Source organism: Eumetopias jubatus, unplaced genomic scaffold (assembly GCF_037043125.1).
Source record: "Eumetopias jubatus isolate StellerSeaLion01/CBP00866 unplaced genomic scaffold, mEumJub1_p1.0 scaffold_14, whole genome shotgun sequence".
Taxonomy (NCBI): Eukaryota; Metazoa; Chordata; class Mammalia; order Carnivora; family Otariidae; genus Eumetopias; species Eumetopias jubatus.
In genome coordinates this window covers 92,770,457-92,789,291 of record NW_028274820.1, presented here as the reverse complement: position 1 = coordinate 92,789,291, position 18,835 = coordinate 92,770,457, and the positions used below count along the sequence as shown (strand labels likewise).

Sequence of the window (18,835 nt, the reverse complement as noted above, 5' to 3'; positions counted from 1 at the left end):
AGGACCCCGAGATCGTGACCTGAGCCGAAGGCAGACGCTTAACAACTGAGCCACCCAGGCGCCCCTATTCTTATCTTTTTAAATAATGGCCATAGTGATTTCAATGATATTGGTTATGAGAGAATATGTGTTATGGGAACATACGGTATTGAGCTTGGGGTCAGCGTATCTCATGTTCTTCCCTGGGAGTCAATGATGATTTTCTTCTTTACTTCTTCACGGACTGTGTGGAAATTTTTTCCAGCATTTAGCCTGTTGGAACCTCCACTGAAGAAACAACCTACCTCATGCTATTGGCATCCTGCTCTGTTCCTTGCCTGGCCTGTGTGTGTTCTCCTCCTTCACAACTCACCTCTCTGGGCAGACAACCCTTCTTCTGTGGTGGTAATGGCTGACAGGCGACTGATCTGTAGTCTTCCCACAGATAATCTTATCAGGGGACTCCTGGGGTGTTACAGTTTCTAAGTAATTTTTAATGTGTTTTAGGCGGAGAGGTCAAGAAATGCAAACAGTGCTGTTGTTGTTGGGACAGGGAAGGTGGGTCTGCATTCCCTCTGGCGTCTTCCCCTCCTCGAGAGCCTCCCCTTGCTCAGAGGACATGGCACCAACTGCCATGACTGCTGTGTAACCCTGGCAATCTCCCACCCTACACCTGTCATGAGGAGTTGGTGGTTTGGGCATGTGGCAGGGGAGACTTTGGGTCCCTCTGCTCGCATAACACTGCGTCAGTGATGCGGTGTTTGAACTAAGTACAGGGCTGGGCCTAATGAACACACACCTGTGTTTGTGTTCCTGGCCATGCTTCTTGGGTTATTGTCCTTCGGCGGTAGCTGGACAGACATAAAATAGCTGGTCATGAACAAGATCCTGTGTCACTAGAGTGGGGTGGGAGACCTTGGGCACCATGACATGGTGGGAAAAGTGAGGGGATATTTCCTCGCTGACCAAATTAAAGGAAGACTATTTTTACATTTTACCACTTCTGTGTTACATCCCACGAGGGACTTTTCTGTCTCTCTAGATGAAAATGAGCACTCTAATTCTGAGTCAGTCCTGACTTAGCAGCCACCACCTAGCATAGCGTATTGTTGGTTTCTGGGTGTAAAGACCCCCTTTTTTTTTGCACTCAGGAAGCTAGAGGGGGATGAGGACAGGAAAGAAAATGAAGAAATGCTCTTAACACTTCTGCAACCTTACCCGGGAGCCTCTCGGAGCAGAGCCAAGCAGTGTGAAAGCACCTTCACACTTGCTCTGCTAAGGTGATCCCCTAATTGCGTGCCATCAGGAAATGTATGGGATGAGAGAGAGACAGTTTCCCAGGGGGCCTGTCTTCCTGGGCTCAATCAGGAAATACATTTTCACTTACAAAGTCCAGGTGAGGCCCGTGTGTGTGTGTGTGTGTGTGTGTGTGTGTGTGTGTGTGCACGCGTGTGCACGCGCGCGTGCTACAGCTGGACGATCACGCTTTCCCATGCTCATTACTCACCCCTCTAAGCTGCAGGCTCTCTCGACAGCCCTACCCTCGTCCCATTCCAGAGAAATCCTGCGCAGGTGACACACACCGCTCAGCCCAGCAGTTTTAGGTGTTGGTGTTTCATGTGGCTCCTCTCGTTTCGTATTTTGCTCTGTTGCCTCTGTAGGGCTGTGAGCCACAGGTCCTCTCCTCCCGCCCTGATGTGTGGAGCTGTGTGTGGGAGCTTAGACGTGTATGTTAGCAGAGACCGCCTGATTTGACTTCTACTCACTTCATTTTATAGAAGAGGAAACTGAGGTGCAGTGGGGTTCAGGTCATCCAAACATCTAGAGGTAGAACAGGGACTAGACCTCAGCCACTTTCAGTTTTAAATTGGTGCATACCTTGATTTTTCTTCTGCTGTGCCCCTTTCTCTTTCAAGGACCACTGCCTTTCCCCAGCCCGAGGCTAACTTCAACCTGAATAGGAGGGCCTTGCTTTGGACTTGTGTTTTCGAGGACCCCACTGTGGCTCACCTCTAGCCACACGTCTTTCTACGGAAAGAGTAGTCAGCAGGTCCAAGGCGATGTTTACATGTGGAGCTCTCACTCTACCCCTTCAGACCCTACCCTGGTACCTGGGATTCTGGAATTCCCTGCCCCAAGGGCCTTGGCCCATCTCCAGGGCTTGTGTGGATCTCTACCCCAAGTCTCTTCTTGGAAGGATAGACCAAGCCACCAGGGGGGCACCCCCAAAGCTGATGGGGGTGTGTCAGGAGTTTGAACCTTGGCTGCTGTGTGCCTGAACTCCTGCATGGTGTATCAGGTCCTCTCAGCTATAATCCTCTCTAACTCCACTTGTCTTGTTCTTGGAATCTACACACAGTTCCTGGTACAGGTCTTTCCAGCTAAGTGCGCTGGGATTTCACTGTGTCCCGCCTCTCCTCATGTGTTTACTTGGCCCCTATGGCTGTGCCCGTTTGCACTACACACTATTACCCTCTTCCCTGGGTTGCCCTGTTCTCTGTAGATTGACCGTCCCTGCTGATCCCACCTACTGCTGTACCCGGAGAGGCCACTGGAGTACTAGTGAATGACGCAACTTAGCCCTCTGCAGACCTTGATCTTGCTTCCATTCGCTTTCATTTCTCCATTTTCTGTTACTTCTGGTTGTGTGAGGAGTATAAGCTTTCTTTTCAGGTGAAAATATTTCAAACTCCAATGGATCTTTGGAGACCAGACAGAGTTCCCCAGAGAGACTGGAAGGGCATTTCAGTATAATTTTGTGGTTAAGTCAGCCATTCCACAGCCCCAGAAAACATTCTAGAGCTCTCTTGTTCCTGGTCCTGGTAATAGAATATTTCAGAAGTATCCTCTGGTCCCTGCAAAACAAACCCTTTGTGATACAGCAATTACACAGAAAGAGGAAGGAGAAAATGCATCCTTGTTTTTTTTCCCCCCTGCATTTAGGCCAAAGCCCCATAAACAGCCCTCAAAGCTTAAGTAAAAGATCATAAATAAATATTATTCAAAGTTTAGGGTTTTAGCACCCTGTGACTGTCATTTATTTTCATATGTCACGCTTCAGTATTTAAAAGTCTTGGGAGATGGTTCTCGAGTCTCCTTACATCTTATGATGCAGCCTGTGGAACTTTAAATTGTGTTCCCAGCACCTCTCCAAATCTACACAAAGGTGTGTATCCCAGCACCTCTCCAAATCTACCCTAGGACTCTGAAGTAGGTGGTTTAGCTTTTGGACACCCTCCTCCTAACCCTCAGAAATTTAGAGACAATATCTCTAAAAGACCAGACTGGGCGTGGGGTTGGGGAGGGATTCGTGTGGGATTTTCTTCTTCAGAAGGACACGGATGCTTGGCCCTTCCATCATGAAGCCACCTGATATGCACCTATATATAATTATTTTGCATGTGTGCACTAGCTAAGCTTTTTGATTATAATCATTTTGTATTTTATGTAGTGACCCAGACAACCCACAGGGACGTATACACCACGTGCGTAACTAGTATGAGTGCTTCACAACTGAATGCGTATTTACCATGCATGATATCCTCTGATAACCGTGTGTTCCAGTTGATTGTTTCATTAAAAAATTCACCACTGACAACCCAAGTGTTTGCACAACCCACTAATGGATCATGATTGGGAAGTTGGAAAATACTACTCTGATAGTTCCGTGAGAAGGTGAAAAAAGGTTCTGCATCTCTGTAGGTGGCTGACTTATCCAGAGAGTGGTTTCTATACACACACTCGTGTGCACACACACACACAATGTAGCCCAGCTACTTCCATTTCTCAGTAAGGTGTGTGACAAGATTTGTTGGAAAGTACATCTATCAAGAGGTCCTGGTTTGGAGCTTCTGGTACAGCAAGTAATTGGGAACCCCCAGTTTATTATTTTTCTTGGGTTCTGATTTGTTACTCCAATGGGAAATCAGGTACCTGATGTTCCACGTATAACATGCAATAACTATATGACCATTTCCTCTCTCTCTCTCTCCCTCTCCCTCTCTGTCTCTCAGAAATAAAGGAAACAGGGGCGCCTGGGTGGCTCAGTCGTTAAGTGTCTGCCTTCGGCTCAGGTCATGATCCCAGGGTCCTGGGATCGAGCCCCACGTCAAGCTCCCTGCTCGGCGGGAAGCCTGCTTCTCCCTCTCCCACTCCCCCTGCTTGTGTTCCCTCTCTTGCTGTGTCTCTCTCTGTCAAAAAATAAATAAAATCTTTAAAAATAAATACATAAAGGAAACAGTAGAATACAAAACTAAATGAAAGACAAAGAAAACCATGAGGCTGGTGATATATTTCCCAGTTGTTTTAAGAGTAGGTCTCGCCCTCCTGGCTGCTTTTCAGTGTTTTGCCGAATGTCCCTTGATCTGCCTCCCGCGATACAGGGTGATGCTTTATGCTGGGCAAGGCTGCCACCGCCTTTGACTACTCTTTTGCAAGGACCTGTGTGAGGACAGCCACTAAGTTTATCTGTACATCTCACCACAGGACAAAATCCACATTTCCAGTCAAGAGCTGGATACTCCAGTTTAACAAGTTGTGAAAAATCTCTTGGCCCAGATAAATGTTTGCTACGAGTACTCCTTTCTCTAAATTGAGACCTTGCTCCCGGAAGCCCAAGAATTCATTAAGCCATAATTAGCCATGGTCACTGATGATTTAAAACGCAGTAATAAAGGAAAAGTTTATCCTGGGCTTTGAATGCACTGTTGAGTCTGTCCTATGGGTGGCTTTTTATAGCTTTGGCTTTAAAATGATTCTTCCGTTTCATCTGATGGCTGCCTTTCCTTCAGCCAGCCCTTCGTGCAAGCAGGGTAAGAGCTGTTATCCACCCTCCCAGTGCTGCGGGCCGTGGCATCTGTCCCAGTGGCATCGGGGAGAATCCCACACCATCTCAGACCACTGTTTCAGTTAGGAGGCCCCAGGCTTCCCTGTAAAGGGCTGGCTTCATCAGTCATCAGTGGAAAGGGACAGCAAGTACTCTTGAAAGGTGTCTTTGCTTTAAGAAACCCAGAGTACTCCGGGAGGGGGGATTCTCTCATTCTTTTGTTAGCTGATGAGGTCACAGGAATTCACTTTGATTAGCCACCTAAACTTAGGACCCAGATAACTTTATCAAAGGTATGCAGCAGTGGTACCAAGATCTAAACTCAGCCAATCCCCTGTTCCGGTGCAGATACACCAATCCTAAAGCCATCTCATCTACTCCTCCAGTGTCTCACAGAGGGACAGGTCTTGTAGTTTCCATTTTCCTGAACAAAGCCCAGGTTTGACTTCCAGACACCTGACATAGGGCAAGGAGCACCCTTGATTCTTTTACCTCTCACTTGACACTGTATCTTTGGTATGGCCGGAGATGTGCCAGGAGATGTTCATGTGCCCTTGTTTTATTTGTATCATTGTCACAGAGACTTTGTTAGTATGGACCTCATTGCCATTGGACTGATTTTTATTGTGGCTCTGCCATCTGTGGCTAGGCCCCTGTTGAGAGTAACCTTTTCTTTTTTTTTCTTTTAGAGAGAGCTCCAGAGTGAGTGTATGGGGGGAGGGGCAGAGGGAGAGGCAGAGAGAGAGAATCTTTAGCAGGCTTCATGCCCAGCGTGGAGCCCGATGTGGGGCTCAATCTCATGACCCTGAGATCATGACCTGAACTGAAATCAAGGATCAGACTCTTAACCAACTGAGCCACCCAGGCACCCCCCATAGTAACCTTGTCTTATCTAATGGTGGATGTATCTCTTCATTGGGCTGTTGTTGATATGATGTTAATGTCCCTAGGTTTAAGAAAAATCTACCTAACTAAGAGGTATTTAGGTTATTGATTTTATTAGGTTATCAATGAGGGTACCATGTTGTCATGCATTGGAAAGTCCATGAACTACAGAATCAGGTTTTAGTTTACAGATGAGGTCTTCAACTTATGACAGTTGTTTGGTACCTTAGTATATGGAGTTCCTAGAACTCAATCAGTGGGTGCTCAGTCACTGTTAATTTCCTTTCCTTATGACAAAAATGAATGTTTCTTTGCATGAATGAATATATATGAATTTCCCAGACTTGACTGGATCGTAGAAATCTGTTTAGATTTGGGGTTGGATGAGCTCAATCACTTCCCCTGGGTGAAATCACTCAGAGTTGCTGATGGATGGACTTCAGAATGTCATCATTTGCACCATCAGCTCAGTTCACCTTCACTGATCTGAGGAGGAGAAGCAGCAAATAACACATGATCAATCACTGTTGCTTTCCACCAACATTTCAAGCTAAAAAAAAATCTATTTTAAAACTACATGTTTGCTTATCTCAAAGAGTGGGATTATAAACTGTTAGAAATCAGGGACCATTAAACAACTATTTACATTTGCAGTGGATTCAGAATATAATTATCTTGAGTTTGGAGAAGATGTGCTGCTGAATGCCATGGAAACTGCCATACAACTGGAAAATGTCAAGCCTTCCTGCTCACCCAGCCCTACTTAAATGGCCCTTCTTCCAAATTGTAATACTTTGCCTCCATAGTTAGGGGTCCCAACTTGAGGCTAAGACATCCTGCTGCTGGTGTTTAGGTGTGTCTGGTCTGTTAGAGGTCCGCTTTCAGGGAGCACAATGGAGCCTCCTGGGAGACTCTTCAGCCTAGGGCAGGTGGTACCAGGGCTAGTTTTCTCAACCATAAATTTGAAGGGAGGCGTGATTCCAAGTAATTTGTGGATTTGGTTTTCTTGGTGTTTCACACTCTAAAGATGGAGCAAGGAGCAGGGAACAGGCAGGAAGGAAGTGTGGGATGGTCGTGGGTGAATAAGGTTGGTTGGTAAAATAGGGAATTGGGTTTCACTTTAAAATCACCTTAGGACTTTGGAGCAAGGGGAAATGGCTTTGGTAACATCTGGAAAGCTCCACAGAGCACAGCTGAACTTGAGCACCTCAGACTGCCAGCTCAGGCAGCAGGGGTGCCCTGTGGGAGTTGAGGTGCCCTCCCACCCACCCCCCTGCCAAAGGGGTAGCCATTGCTTCAAGACATGGTTCCTCAGCAGCAAGCAAGGAAACTGGGAGGCCCCTTTCCATAGTCTAGCAGGCAACAAAAACAATCAGTACCACAGAAGGAGGCCAGAATATGAGAGAAAAGGGTTTGTGCCCTATGGTCAGGTACAGGTCTTATCTGTGGGCTCACCTGTATCTGTTCTAGAAATCCCAAAATACAGCAGAGAGAACCCAGTGAAGGCTTTGGGGCCAGCACCACAGATGGTGGTCAGTAAAATGTAAGCTACTGCCAGCCACATATTAGCACTGTGAGAATGAATGCTCACCCAGGAAGTGGGTGTGCATTAGGTCACTTAGCGCCCGGTTTTGGAAAGACAGCTATGCTAGTAGCTGAGAATGGAGTGCTCTTCAAAAGAGCTGGGGAAAAAACTTGCTGAATTATATGATCTCTTTTTTCCCCTTTTTTCTCAGAATTGAGGTATAATTGACAAAATTGTTAGATATTTAAAGCGTACATGATTTGATATATGCATACATTGTGAAAGTATTCCTCACATTAATTAATGCATCCATCACCTCACATGTTTACTTTTTTTTGTTTTTAATTTTCTAGTGAGTGCATTTTAGTTCAACTCTCTTAGCAAATTTCAATCATCCCATACAGCGTGACAGAGTAGAGTTACTATGTTGTACATTAGATCCTGCGACCTTATTCATCTTATGGCTAAAAGTTTGTATTCTTTTACCGGCCTCTCCCTATTTCTCCCAAACCCCAGCCCTGGGCAACTACTTTTCTACTCTTGAATTCAACTTAAAAAAATAATAATTTTTTTTAAGGTTCCATATATAAGTGATACCATATGGTGTTTTTCTTTCTCTATTTGGCTTATTTCACTTAGTGTAATGCCCTCCAGGTTCATCATCCATATTGTCAGAGATGACAGGCTCTCTGCAAGAGGAATTTAAAATAATCATACTATCAGTATTTCTCAGCCTTGAGCAACATACAGAACACTTTTAAAGAATATGTTGCCTGAATATACAGAAACCAGGTCCAAACAACTGTGATTATACTTCTAGATAACAATGAACAAAAAAATGTACAACAAGGTACTAAAAAGAGCTCCATATTAATAGAATTTAAATTAATGATATTGATTAATGGGGTGAATGATTTTGTTTTGCATAAGTTCACCAGGACCATACAGTATTGGTTTTGTTGTTTTGTTGTTGTTTTGGTTTTTGGGGGGTTTTTTTGTTTGTTTGTTTTGTTTTTTTAGTTCAGAAGGCTTCTGCCCCAAGTGCTGTGGGCTGCCCCAATTCTGTCCCCACTCTTAGCCAGCTAGCTGCTGACAGCAGTGTCATCCTATGGCCAACCTGTCCCTGCTTGGCTTAACCCCCAGGAGAACTCGTGTCATTGGCACTTGTCAGGGTGGAAGTTGCAAACTCTGGAAAGACTAGCTAGTCCTTGTAGTACTTGAAAGCTCTTCAGGAGGTAGATTGTGTCTAGAGGCAGGTTCTCTGGGAGAGCCCAGAATAATGCAAATGAGTGATTTGCTGATGTTTCCCAATGAGCTTGTCTGGCTTTCTGATGTGACATCACAGCATGAATTTTTTGAAAATTTCTAAGACTCAAGAAAAAGCATCTGCTTATAAAATCGTTCCACTTTGCCATGTGCATGGGGCTTGGGGAAAGGAGTGAGACAAAGAGGAGCTTCAGCTCTAGGCTGCTCACACGGATTTATCCCAGAGGCTCTGATTCAGGAGGCTGTGTTGTAAGATCCTTTTCTGCGGCTTGCAGTGTTCAGAATTTGCAAAGAATGTCACCATCTGCTCTTTCTGTGACCTGATGTCACACAGACCAGAATATAGGATTCTCATCCCAAACCCTTCCCTTTTAAGGGTATGCACAGTTGTCCAATTTTAGGGAGAGAACAACTCTTTTTTGCTCCTGCTCCCTGTCTCTTCCTGGAGAAAGATCAGAGTCTGTAAGGGAGGATGGTTTCCGAGATCCCTGGCTCTGAGCATGCGTCCAGTTGAGCAGACTTCTTTGCTCTGTCATATTTTGGCTTCATTTCTGATTGTAGAGATGCCGTGAGCCCACAAAGACCACGGGTGTGAGGTGCCCCTGGCTGTTTGCCTCCCCTGCCGTTCTTGTTCTTCCTCTCTTTCTCCTCAAGTTTGCTGTCTGAGTGACTGTGGCTCACGGATACTTCCACCGTTTCCAATAAAAGCCACCACCTCTGGCCACTGCTTCAGTTCTCTGCTTTTCTCCTTTGTTACATCTTCTTCAGCGTTTCCCTTCTCGTACGTAGGTAAATGAGTTCTTGTACCACCATCACCTGCCCATCGAATTGTTCTTTTTGTTTTTTGTTTGTTTGTTTTGTCTCAGTGGCTGACAGATGAGTCCCAGCATGTGAGGGATAATTTGGGGCATTCACCTCTTACTCAGAACAGCACAGGACTGGACAGGCTGTTAAAGTGGGGGGACTCATTCCAAATTCTGGGGAGCTCTGCACCACTGGTGCTCAAAGGCACTGGTGTCCATATCTCCCTCCAAACAAGACTTTCCCTAGGCTCTGTGTGTTCAAATTCAGACACGAACCTACAGCAGCTTCCCCGGGACACGGGGGCAGACATCATCTGAAAGCACTCTCTTCTGATTCAGACTTTCCTCATGGCTCTGATTTGCTGTGTTTGCAGAACTCTCCTGCAGCAACTGCAGAAGCTTCAGACTTTGGTGATGGGCAAGGTTTCACGCACCTGCAAGTTGGCGGGCACGCAGACTGGCACGTGCCTCATGGTGAGTTTCCCAAAGGGACAGCGCCGCAAGTGCCCTGCTGCCCCCCCTGCTCCCGAGTCTCCAGTCTCTCCCCAACTTGCCACGTCCAAGTGGGGTTGGAGGAGCGATGAAGCTCACTCTGAGGCAGTTCCTTTGCTCTGATGTTACAGGGGTTGACCTGTTGATGCAGTCTGGCCTGATGAAGGGGAGTCTGGGTGTTGTAGGGCTAGAGGTTTGCTCTGCAGATCGTGGAACTGACAGCTCCCTGTGCTCTCTCCTCCCCCTGCAGGTGGTTGTGCTATGCTTTGCTGTTGCATTTGGCAGCTTTCAGGGCTACGGGCCCTATCCTTCTGCCACCAAGATGGCTCTGCCCAGCCAGCATTCTGTGCAGGAGCCGTATACAGCCTCTGTCGGTAAGATGGCACTCGGCAACTTATAAAGCATCTTGTTTCAGTTCTCTGGAGCTTTCTGAAAGCTCAACTTTCTGAAGGAAGGCTTCTGAGAAAGTCTTATCTTTAAAAAGTGGTAAAAGTGTAGCTTCTCTATTGAAGGGAGGGAAGGACACGGGGGGCGTCTGGTTCCTAGGCGTCTGGGCCCCTTCTTGTACCCCTCACCCACTGGCCTGAGGCACCACTGGGAATTCTCTAGAGAAGAGTACAGTTTCCAAACTCTTGCTCTAAACTATGTTCCCTGGCAAAATCTGAGGTCTCCTTTTTGAGCTCTGATAAGGGGGAGGGATGTGGATTTGGTGGTGGGGGGGAGTAAATGGAGGGGGGCATTAAGCTTTCCATGACATTTTCTACTTAGTGGAATTATATGTTACCATAGTAAGAATTCGTGAAGTGAATCTGTCTTACAAAACATTATGACCAAGATCTAGAGAATTTAGAGACTCAAGTGTTAGAGGTGTGATAACCTCACCTAGATCAATGGTCCCTTTTAGGTATGTAGGAAATAATGAAGTGGCCTTTGGGGATCATAATATATACATGAATACACATATACACTAATAAGAACAAGTGTGAAGTTGGGGGTACCAGATTTGGGGTAGGCACAGTTTTGCAGATCTGAAAGGTCTCTGGTCTTCACCAGGTGGTTATATCTCTGCCAGGTTTATGACAGAAATGCTAACATTTCAACCACATAATTTCAGTGATCTCTTGGGAAATTCTTTTTTTTCCCCATAAGGGAATAGATCTGTAAATTTAAATGGAAGCCAACGAGAGCAGAGTTTCTATGTTGTAGAAAATTGCTGCAGAGCTATCTAGCTCTGCAACTATCCTATCAAACAAAGAAACTGTCTCTCTCATTTGATTTATGGCTTTGGCTTTGTGGCTTCTCTCTGGTTTCTAAATGAAAATGCCATTTTCTGCCCTTGTACCTTCTCTCCATGCAAGACCAACTCATTGGAAATGTTTCTTATTTTAGCTGGTCTGGACATCTCTAAGCATTTTACTCCCATTCTTCATGAATTGTTTCCCCCAGATGGTTTTGGGTGGGCAAGGAGGGGAGTTTTAGTTTCAAAGCAGTGGGAGTGGCAGTTTGTTTCATGTTTATTTGCTTTTCTATTGTTCTTCCAGCACTGTATAATTGGTATAATTTTTCAGTGCACACAACTCTGAAACCCTGAAGCCTTTATGGAAAGCCAACTCCAGCTGGCACCCTCAGTTCTGGGCAAAAGAACCCACAAATTCTCATCTGCTCCCGGCCCTGGGCGTTGAGTGAGGGGATGGGATAAACCCTATGGTTTTTCCCTAACACCTGTTACTTTGCTCTGTCCTCAGTGAGATCCAGGAATCTGCTGATCTACGAAGAACATTCTCCCCTGGAGGAGCCATCCAGCCCAGCCTCGGCTGGGGAGCTTGGGCACTGGGACAGAGGGTCCTCTCTGCTCAGGGCATCAGGGTTGGAGACCAGGCCTGATGTGGATCTTCCCCATTTCATTATCTCCAATGAGACCAGCCTGGAGAAATCAGTGCTGTTGGAGCTACAGCAGCACTTGTGAGTCAAGTACCCACAGATGCAACTCCCCTAATGCACTGATGATGGGTTGTGAGTCAGCAACCTGGAATGTGGGGTGTAGACTTTCCCATAGGCCCAGTCCAGCCCCTGGGCTCTTTCAGGATCTATTTCTGGGACCCTGGGACTCTGGAGAGTCTACTACTTGCCAACAGCTGCCCTTAGCAGAGACGGGGGGCGGGGGGGACCTAGGATGAGCTGCCCCCATGTCTGCTTTGTCACTGGAGAGGCGGTGGCTCCAAGAAGTGGGCAAAGGGCTTGACTCCCTCTTTCCTCCCCTCAAAGCCTCGTAAGTAAACATACAGCCCGGCCTTAGCAGTGTGCTTGCCATGCAGCTGCAGCCTTAGGACACCTGCCCTACAGTCCTTCCAACTAGAGATACATATATCTTATGCTGTTTGCCAATATAGAGTTTTATGATTTATATGTAAATAAACAAGTATTAATTATAATTATATATTTACATTGAAGGGACATCAATGTAAAGAGGAGGGCACTGTGCATAGATATGTTTCTGTATTGAAAATAACACTGGGTTCCAATTCTCCATGAGTTGTTTCTTTTAGATCGTTAGGGGGAAAGTCTTTTGGGAAACATAAAGGCTTATGGGATGGCCAGATACTGTTATTATGCCAGGAGGGTTCCTGAAAATGCCAAACAGCACAGGAAGGAGGGTCTGCGTGCACACTCCTGGCAATGCATGGCGTGGGTGGGGATCTCGCTGAACTCACCCCTGTGCTTCCCAGAAACGATGCTATTCCAATGCAGGTACTCCCACTTGAAGATTCTACTTCAAATTCTGCAGCTTTTTTCCCCTAAAGCTGTGGGGAAGGTTCATGATTACATGTACTTTTATATGTTTACATGATACATGCATATTGGACGTTTACTGGCAGCTACTACCTTAAGTGCTATGCAGATGTGATCTATAAATCCTTTTAAATACTTTAAGAGGCTAGGTATTATTATTTCCATTATAGAGAAATTTGTAGAGGTGCCACTGGGAGCTATGGAAGACTCAGCTGCTTGGTTGCGTGGCTCATGCCACAAGTATTCTCCCCTCTTGGCTGAACTGTTCAGGGACCCATTGAAACCCTCACTTGTTTTGGGATGTCTCCCTGACACCAAAGCCCTCAACCCTCTGAGTGCCTAGAGACTTTCTAGGCTGTTACACAGTTTAATAACATGTTTATTTTCTGTTATATGTTTAGTGTTATTTCAACTTAGCTTTTTTTTTTAAATTTATCTGAATGATTAGTATTCTAGACCAGGGATCAGGCTTTATCCTTTCATTCTCTTCTTTCTAGAGTCTAGCATAAGGCTAACCATCCTCTGTAGATACATTCAGTTAAAGCAATTAGAACGAGAACCCGTTTGGGCCCACCACAAAGTTGACAAAGTTGCAGTGGTGGAATGATTGTATTGTACTCCCAAGCCTGAGAATCGTAGTTGTCAGTTGGTGGCTAAGACTCTTTCCTTTTGGTATCTTTCCAGGGTCAGCGCCAAACTGGAGGGGAACGAGACACTAAAAGTTGTAGAACTCGACAGAAGAGTGAACGCCACCTTCTGAAGAGCCTGTCTCCACCTCCCTCTTTCTCTTCACTCTGCTTTCCCGTCCCCAAACCACCTCTGTCATAAGCTTTTCCTTTTTGCCTTTGATCTGGATGAAGACATGGGCGAGCGGTCGTGGCTTTGGTTGGGAGGACAGCCTGGGATTTCCACCTGCGGTGAGAGAGCACCTTCCCCTCCATTCCATTCCCCCCTGAAGAGGGGAGCCCGGCATCCCTCCCTCCCTCCTGTGTACTGCCATAGGAAAATATTTTAGGATCGTGGCTGGGACAAGCAGGCTCGTTTCTACCAATAGTGCCAAAAAGATACTGCCTGATTTTCATGGTGGGGTGTGACCACCTCTTTGAAGAAGAGGTGACTCTTGTTCCTGTGAGACTGCAGACTCCAGCCACAAAAATACCAGAATGCCTGTTGGGATCTGGCAAAGCCCTGACTGACGGCCTGCCTTCCTCCGCCTGGGGCTCCGGTGTGCCTGCCCGCGACAGCCTCGGAGGTGCCCGTGCCTTCAGTGAGCACCCCTGACACCCTGCGCCATCAGAGCCCTCGCAGATTGTCCTTCCCGCACTGGAGCGAGGGCTCCCCCTTCCCCATTCTCAGGCCGCAAGTGCAATGCCTGAAAGAATCAGGCTTTTCTACTCCAGGCGAACCTGCCCCATCTTGTTGCTTGTAGGGCATCCCCACAACCTGCGTCCCCACATACCCATAGGTCTGCCTCCCTGGCTTCTCCTCCCCATTTGTAAATAGTATTTATTAGCTCGCTGAGGCTTCCCCACTAGCAACCACACTGAAAAGATCCGACGCCTCCCTCCAAAGTGGCCTTTGGAGCGAGGAGGGCACCCTAAGCTCTGGGATCCCCAATCCTCCAGATGGTGTTTTTGTTTTTGTTTTTTTATTTTTCCATTTTCTTCTTTTTCTTCCTCTTCCTCCTCCTTCTTCACCTGGAGGCCTGTCATTATAATTGGGAAGTCCCCTTAAGCTTGTGTCCTCCTACAGAATGAAGTCAGAGGGAAATGCCTTAATCAGGTCTGCGGCTCTGTGATCAGAGGCTTTTTCTATCCTGTTCCCATAAGAGAAGGGAGTCCTTGTCCCTGACAACAGGCATTTCGGACAGCCTTGCTGGCTTGCCTCTTCACACCTGCTCCTGGCCCCCTCCTCTCCACCCCCACACCCCACTTCTGCTTTACCCTCCTCTTCTGCCTCAACACAGGGGCCTGAGGCCTGGGGTTGGAGTAGGTAACATTTGTGTATCCATAGTCTTAGCTTTTATAGTCAGGTTTGGCTACTTTGCAGCTTACCCAAAGAGATACAACCTAACCCCCCAACCTACTTTTTTTGTTTGTTTGTTTAATGATTAAAAGTAACTTTTGTAGTTTAAAAAATCCTTTCTTCTTTCATACAAATAAGAAATGGAAATTGCCTTTTCATTGTATAATGTAGAAGATTCACTTTAAGTGTTTTTCCCTAGCTTGTGAAAGATTTTGTGTAAGAAATTTGCTTACATTTTGTATTTTATTTTTAGTAGTAGCTGAAGGACCTTTCGCTTTAACTCCTCTCTCTCTCTCTCTCTCTCTCTCTCTCTCTCTTTGGTCTACACTGTCATTGAAACTGTACTTACAAGGGATTAAGCCCATACCTGGGCCTTCCATTCCATAGTAGATGCAGGATTTGGTGTCATTAGCATTTTTCCATCATACCTCATAAGCAGATCCCTGCTTTGTCGGCCTAGGTACATCTGGGGCTCCCCGTGAGTGATTCCTCTCTCCCTGTCTCTGCTGTGATGGAGAGAGTTGCAGACCAGGAGATGCCAAGAGTGTCTTCTCAGCCATGTGTAAAGCTGGATCAGGGATGCCGCATTCTCAGGGCCCCTTACATTGGCCAGGGGAGAGCAGGGGCTGTGTGAGCTGTGTAGGAAGAGGGCTTACTAACGTGCCCCCTGCCCCTGCTTCTCTCCTCTCCATTCCCTCCATCTCTTCAGCTCTAGATTTTCCTGGGCCTGGCTGGTGTCGGGTAGCCACGGGCCGCTGCTGACCCATCCTTCTCTTTAAAATGCCATGTAAGTATCAGGCACAGGCACTGTGGGGGCCTATGAAGGTAAAAAGAATGAACTCAAGTAGTGTTTGGTCAATGAAAAAGGAAAGTTTTCTATTTAAGGGCAGAAGTGTGAGCATGGGTCAGCCTACCCACCTGTTGCAGTGGAACCAGATCAGGTTTTGAAGGCTCCTGGATTAGCCGGGGGTGGGAAACCTGCTCTTCTGAATGAGGTGGGAGAAGGGACGGGCCAGCAAACGTCCAGTGCCTGTCCTTAGTACCTTGAGGATTTTATTTTCTCCCCTACCTGCCTTTGCTTGTCATCCACCTCTCTGGACCTCCAAACAGCAGGCTCTTTTCTCTGGGAAGCTCTTCTTCCAGAACTGAAGCTCTATCTGGAGACAGGAGACATCAGCCTGGGAGCTCAAATGGCCATGTTAAGGGGGTTCCAAGAATCAGCCTTGCTGCTATTTTGAGAAAAACCTCTGCCCTCCACTCCCTCTTTGGGCAAGTCAAGGGAACTAAACACATATCCCTTTAGGAGGATGCTGTGGGGGCAAGAAGACACAGAAAAGTCAGATAATGCCAAGTAATTAAGGGATGTGTGCTTGGTTACTGGGTTTGCTTCCCGCCATAGAGCAGTCCCATAGACCAGCCAGTAATGCTGGTCAACCCTGAAGATTTCAAATAGAGGCAGATGTTGGCCTCCAAACTTCAGTTTTGAATACTATGAGACTGTTAGCATCATCATTTAGTAAACCATAAATAATAAATAGGCTACTCATAAAGACATTAATTCTGTTTTTCATCAGGTAAACAGCATTTCCTCTTCCCTATCTTTGATTACCCTGGTGAAGGAGATGTCTTGCAAACATTCCAAGAACAAGCACTTTTTCACTGGCTGAGCCCCGAGGAACCCAGACCGCCCCCCCGCCCCCCCCACCCTGCCGCCCAGCTTGGCCCTTCCACAGCTCTTAACTCTGTCCTTAGAAATGGATGCTGAAGATGAAAGGCCTCAGTGCCAGTTTAAGAAAGAATTTCTGTGAAGTGTTAGGACTCTGGAGCCTCGGTCACATAAAGAGAGTGTTATGTAAAAATCTGACAGCTGAACTAGGTTGCTCCTTTTGTGTGTGTGTGTGGGGGGGTGAGGTTTGACACCAGCATAGGCAAAATTAGATGACCTTTCTGCTAATAAAAATGATTTTGATTTGGAGAACTAATTTGTAGGTTGTGAGAGCAGCTTTTAGCTCAACTTATTTACAAACCAACTATAATTACCATGTTTTTTTTTCTTCCTAAATCTCTCAGTTTAGCCTGGATGCCAAAAGAGGGCAGTGAATCTCATGTGCCCATAGAGCGGGAGTGTTGAAGTGATTCATCTTTATTCTAGCCTTGAGGCAGTGTCCAGAATTTTGGTCACATGTGTTTCATTAAAATTTTTCAACACTTATGGCTCCTTTCCTCCATGGCCTCAGACCAAGCAAAACCACAAAGAGCATCAGAGGCATCTTGGGGCCCGCTCTTGAGCACACATGTCCTACGGGGCGTGTACTTGAGTATGACGCACAAATGGAGACCTCCCTGCTCTTTGCAGAGGAAATGGATCATCAGTGCTGGTCTTGCTCACATCGGGGAGATTGGAGACCGAGGAGAAGGGCTTTTGGCCTCCCCCTTGTCTGCATGAGTCACTGCTTTGGTTCTGTCAAATCCAGCCTTTGCAAAACCTTTATCAAAGACACCAGCTCTCCTGCTTGCAGTGCTGACGGGACCTGTGAAACCATTAGCAGGTAGTGCTCTAGTGAGAGCCATTTCATTTGAATGCTTTTCCGCTGAGACAATTAGGAGAAATGTGATAGCATGAGCCCCTCTGGGAGGCCAGTTACAGGAGCGAGTGGGAAGCTGTGAAGGAGCCAGAGATGGATTTCACATTTCCCATTCAGTCAGTCCATCAGTCCGTCAGTCAGTCCTAGGACTTTTCAGTTTTACTGAGGCAGAGTTCTGCATGGAGCCCTAGGGATTGTTGGGGAGTCAGGGGTCTGAGGAGATTTCATCAATCAATAGCTATTCAAAAGACAAAAGAGCTAGGTCTCTCTCTCTCTCTCTCTCTCTCTCTCTCTCTTCTCTCTCTCCCCCCCTCTTTCTGACACACACACAAATTTACCCCTTGTTTCAAACACCCATCTGCCTTCAATGTGCCTTTTATATATCCTCCAGGATAACTGAAGGTTCTGTTGTCCCTGGGAGATGTTACGGATAGCCTTGTAGTATTAGACTGAAGTGAGTGTGGGGAAAGAACTTTTTCCAGAGGCCCGAAAATGGTTTCCTAAAAGTGAGCCACGATCAGATTTGCACATCGGGAGAAAAGAAATGAGGTTTTGTCCATTAGGAAAATCCCGTGTTGTAGAGCTGCAGTCACATCAAAAACTGGCCAGCCTGGATTAAAGTTATTATAAATCCTCATGGCAGAACATGTTCTCAGGGCCAAGGAATCTGGCCCATTCGGGGATTGATGCTCCTTCTCTCTGTGGCCAAAGAGCCTGCACTTAGCACAGGACAAATCTAGGTGTTGTTTCATTTTGTCCTTTTGGGCCATCATAATTCAGGAACGCTTTATTTTTGTCTTGGTTTTGGGAAGGAAGGGAGATAATATTTCTTGAGCACTTATTAAGTGCTGGGTACTGTGCTTAATACATTTTGGCTTTTAATTTTATCGAGAAAACAGGGCAACTAGCTACTAGGAGATAGATAAACCACTAAGTGGTATAGGAAGTGCAGTTTGTGGATTTGTTTAGGCAGAACTTTCCGGGAACTTGTAAGGTTGTCCAGGCCGGAAACACAGTGTCCATGCCATCTGCTGGGCCCACTGTGCAACGTTAGTTCTTTGCTTCCTGCTGGAGGTATCCACCTGACGCTCATGTCCTATCTTGTTCATCTAGTCTTCTGTGAATTCCAGCTAGCAGGCTTTGCATCCTGGAAAAGAAAAAACTGGGGTTTTAGCTCCATTCCTTCTTTCCTGTCTTGGCTCACCAGCTAAGTGAGAACGTGAACTTTTTGCACCACGGACCCATGACCTGCACTGCTTAAAGCCTCTCCCTCGCAGATAAAATGTTCTATGAGTCTATGGAAAACACCAGCACACCTTGACGAATCGTGAGGGACCCTATTCAAACAATGCTGAGCAGACCCTAGACTATAATCAACCGTGAGCTTTAATGTCTGTGCTGACAGGCTGGACCTCTCCTCTCTTTTGTAATAGTTCTATAGACTAGCAGTGTTTAAGCTAAATGGATTGTGAGTCTATTACCTGTCATATTGTGCTGGGTTGTTTTTTTTTTTTATGGCCTTTTATTCTTTATCATAGCTAAGTAAATGCCAAAAATTAAAAAAAAAAAATCTTTGTAGGATACTTGTACTTAGTTTGGAAAAAAAAATGAACTGAAATTGTTATGCTTTTGTATTTCCATTTCTTGCGAATAAAAATAT

At 46.2% G+C, this 18,835-nt stretch overlaps 1 protein-coding gene across 2 annotated transcripts in view; it reads left to right on the top strand.

Annotated features, from left to right (window-relative positions):
- CREB3L2 (cAMP responsive element binding protein 3 like 2) overlaps positions 1-18,818 on the top strand; it is a 109,570-nt gene extending 90,752 nt beyond the window's left edge. For both annotated transcript variants that reach the window (XM_028106362.2, XM_028106361.2), the window contains exons 9-12: positions 9,658-9,757; positions 10,026-10,149; positions 11,521-11,737; positions 13,250-18,818. In XM_028106362.2, coding sequence (XP_027962163.1) covers positions 9,658-9,757; positions 10,026-10,149; positions 11,521-11,737; positions 13,250-13,325 — 517 coding nt within the window. In that variant the 3' untranslated portion in view covers positions 13,326-18,818. The remainder of the gene's footprint in view (positions 1-9,657; positions 9,758-10,025; positions 10,150-11,520; positions 11,738-13,249) is intronic.
- Positions 18,819-18,835: the final 17 nt, after the last annotated feature.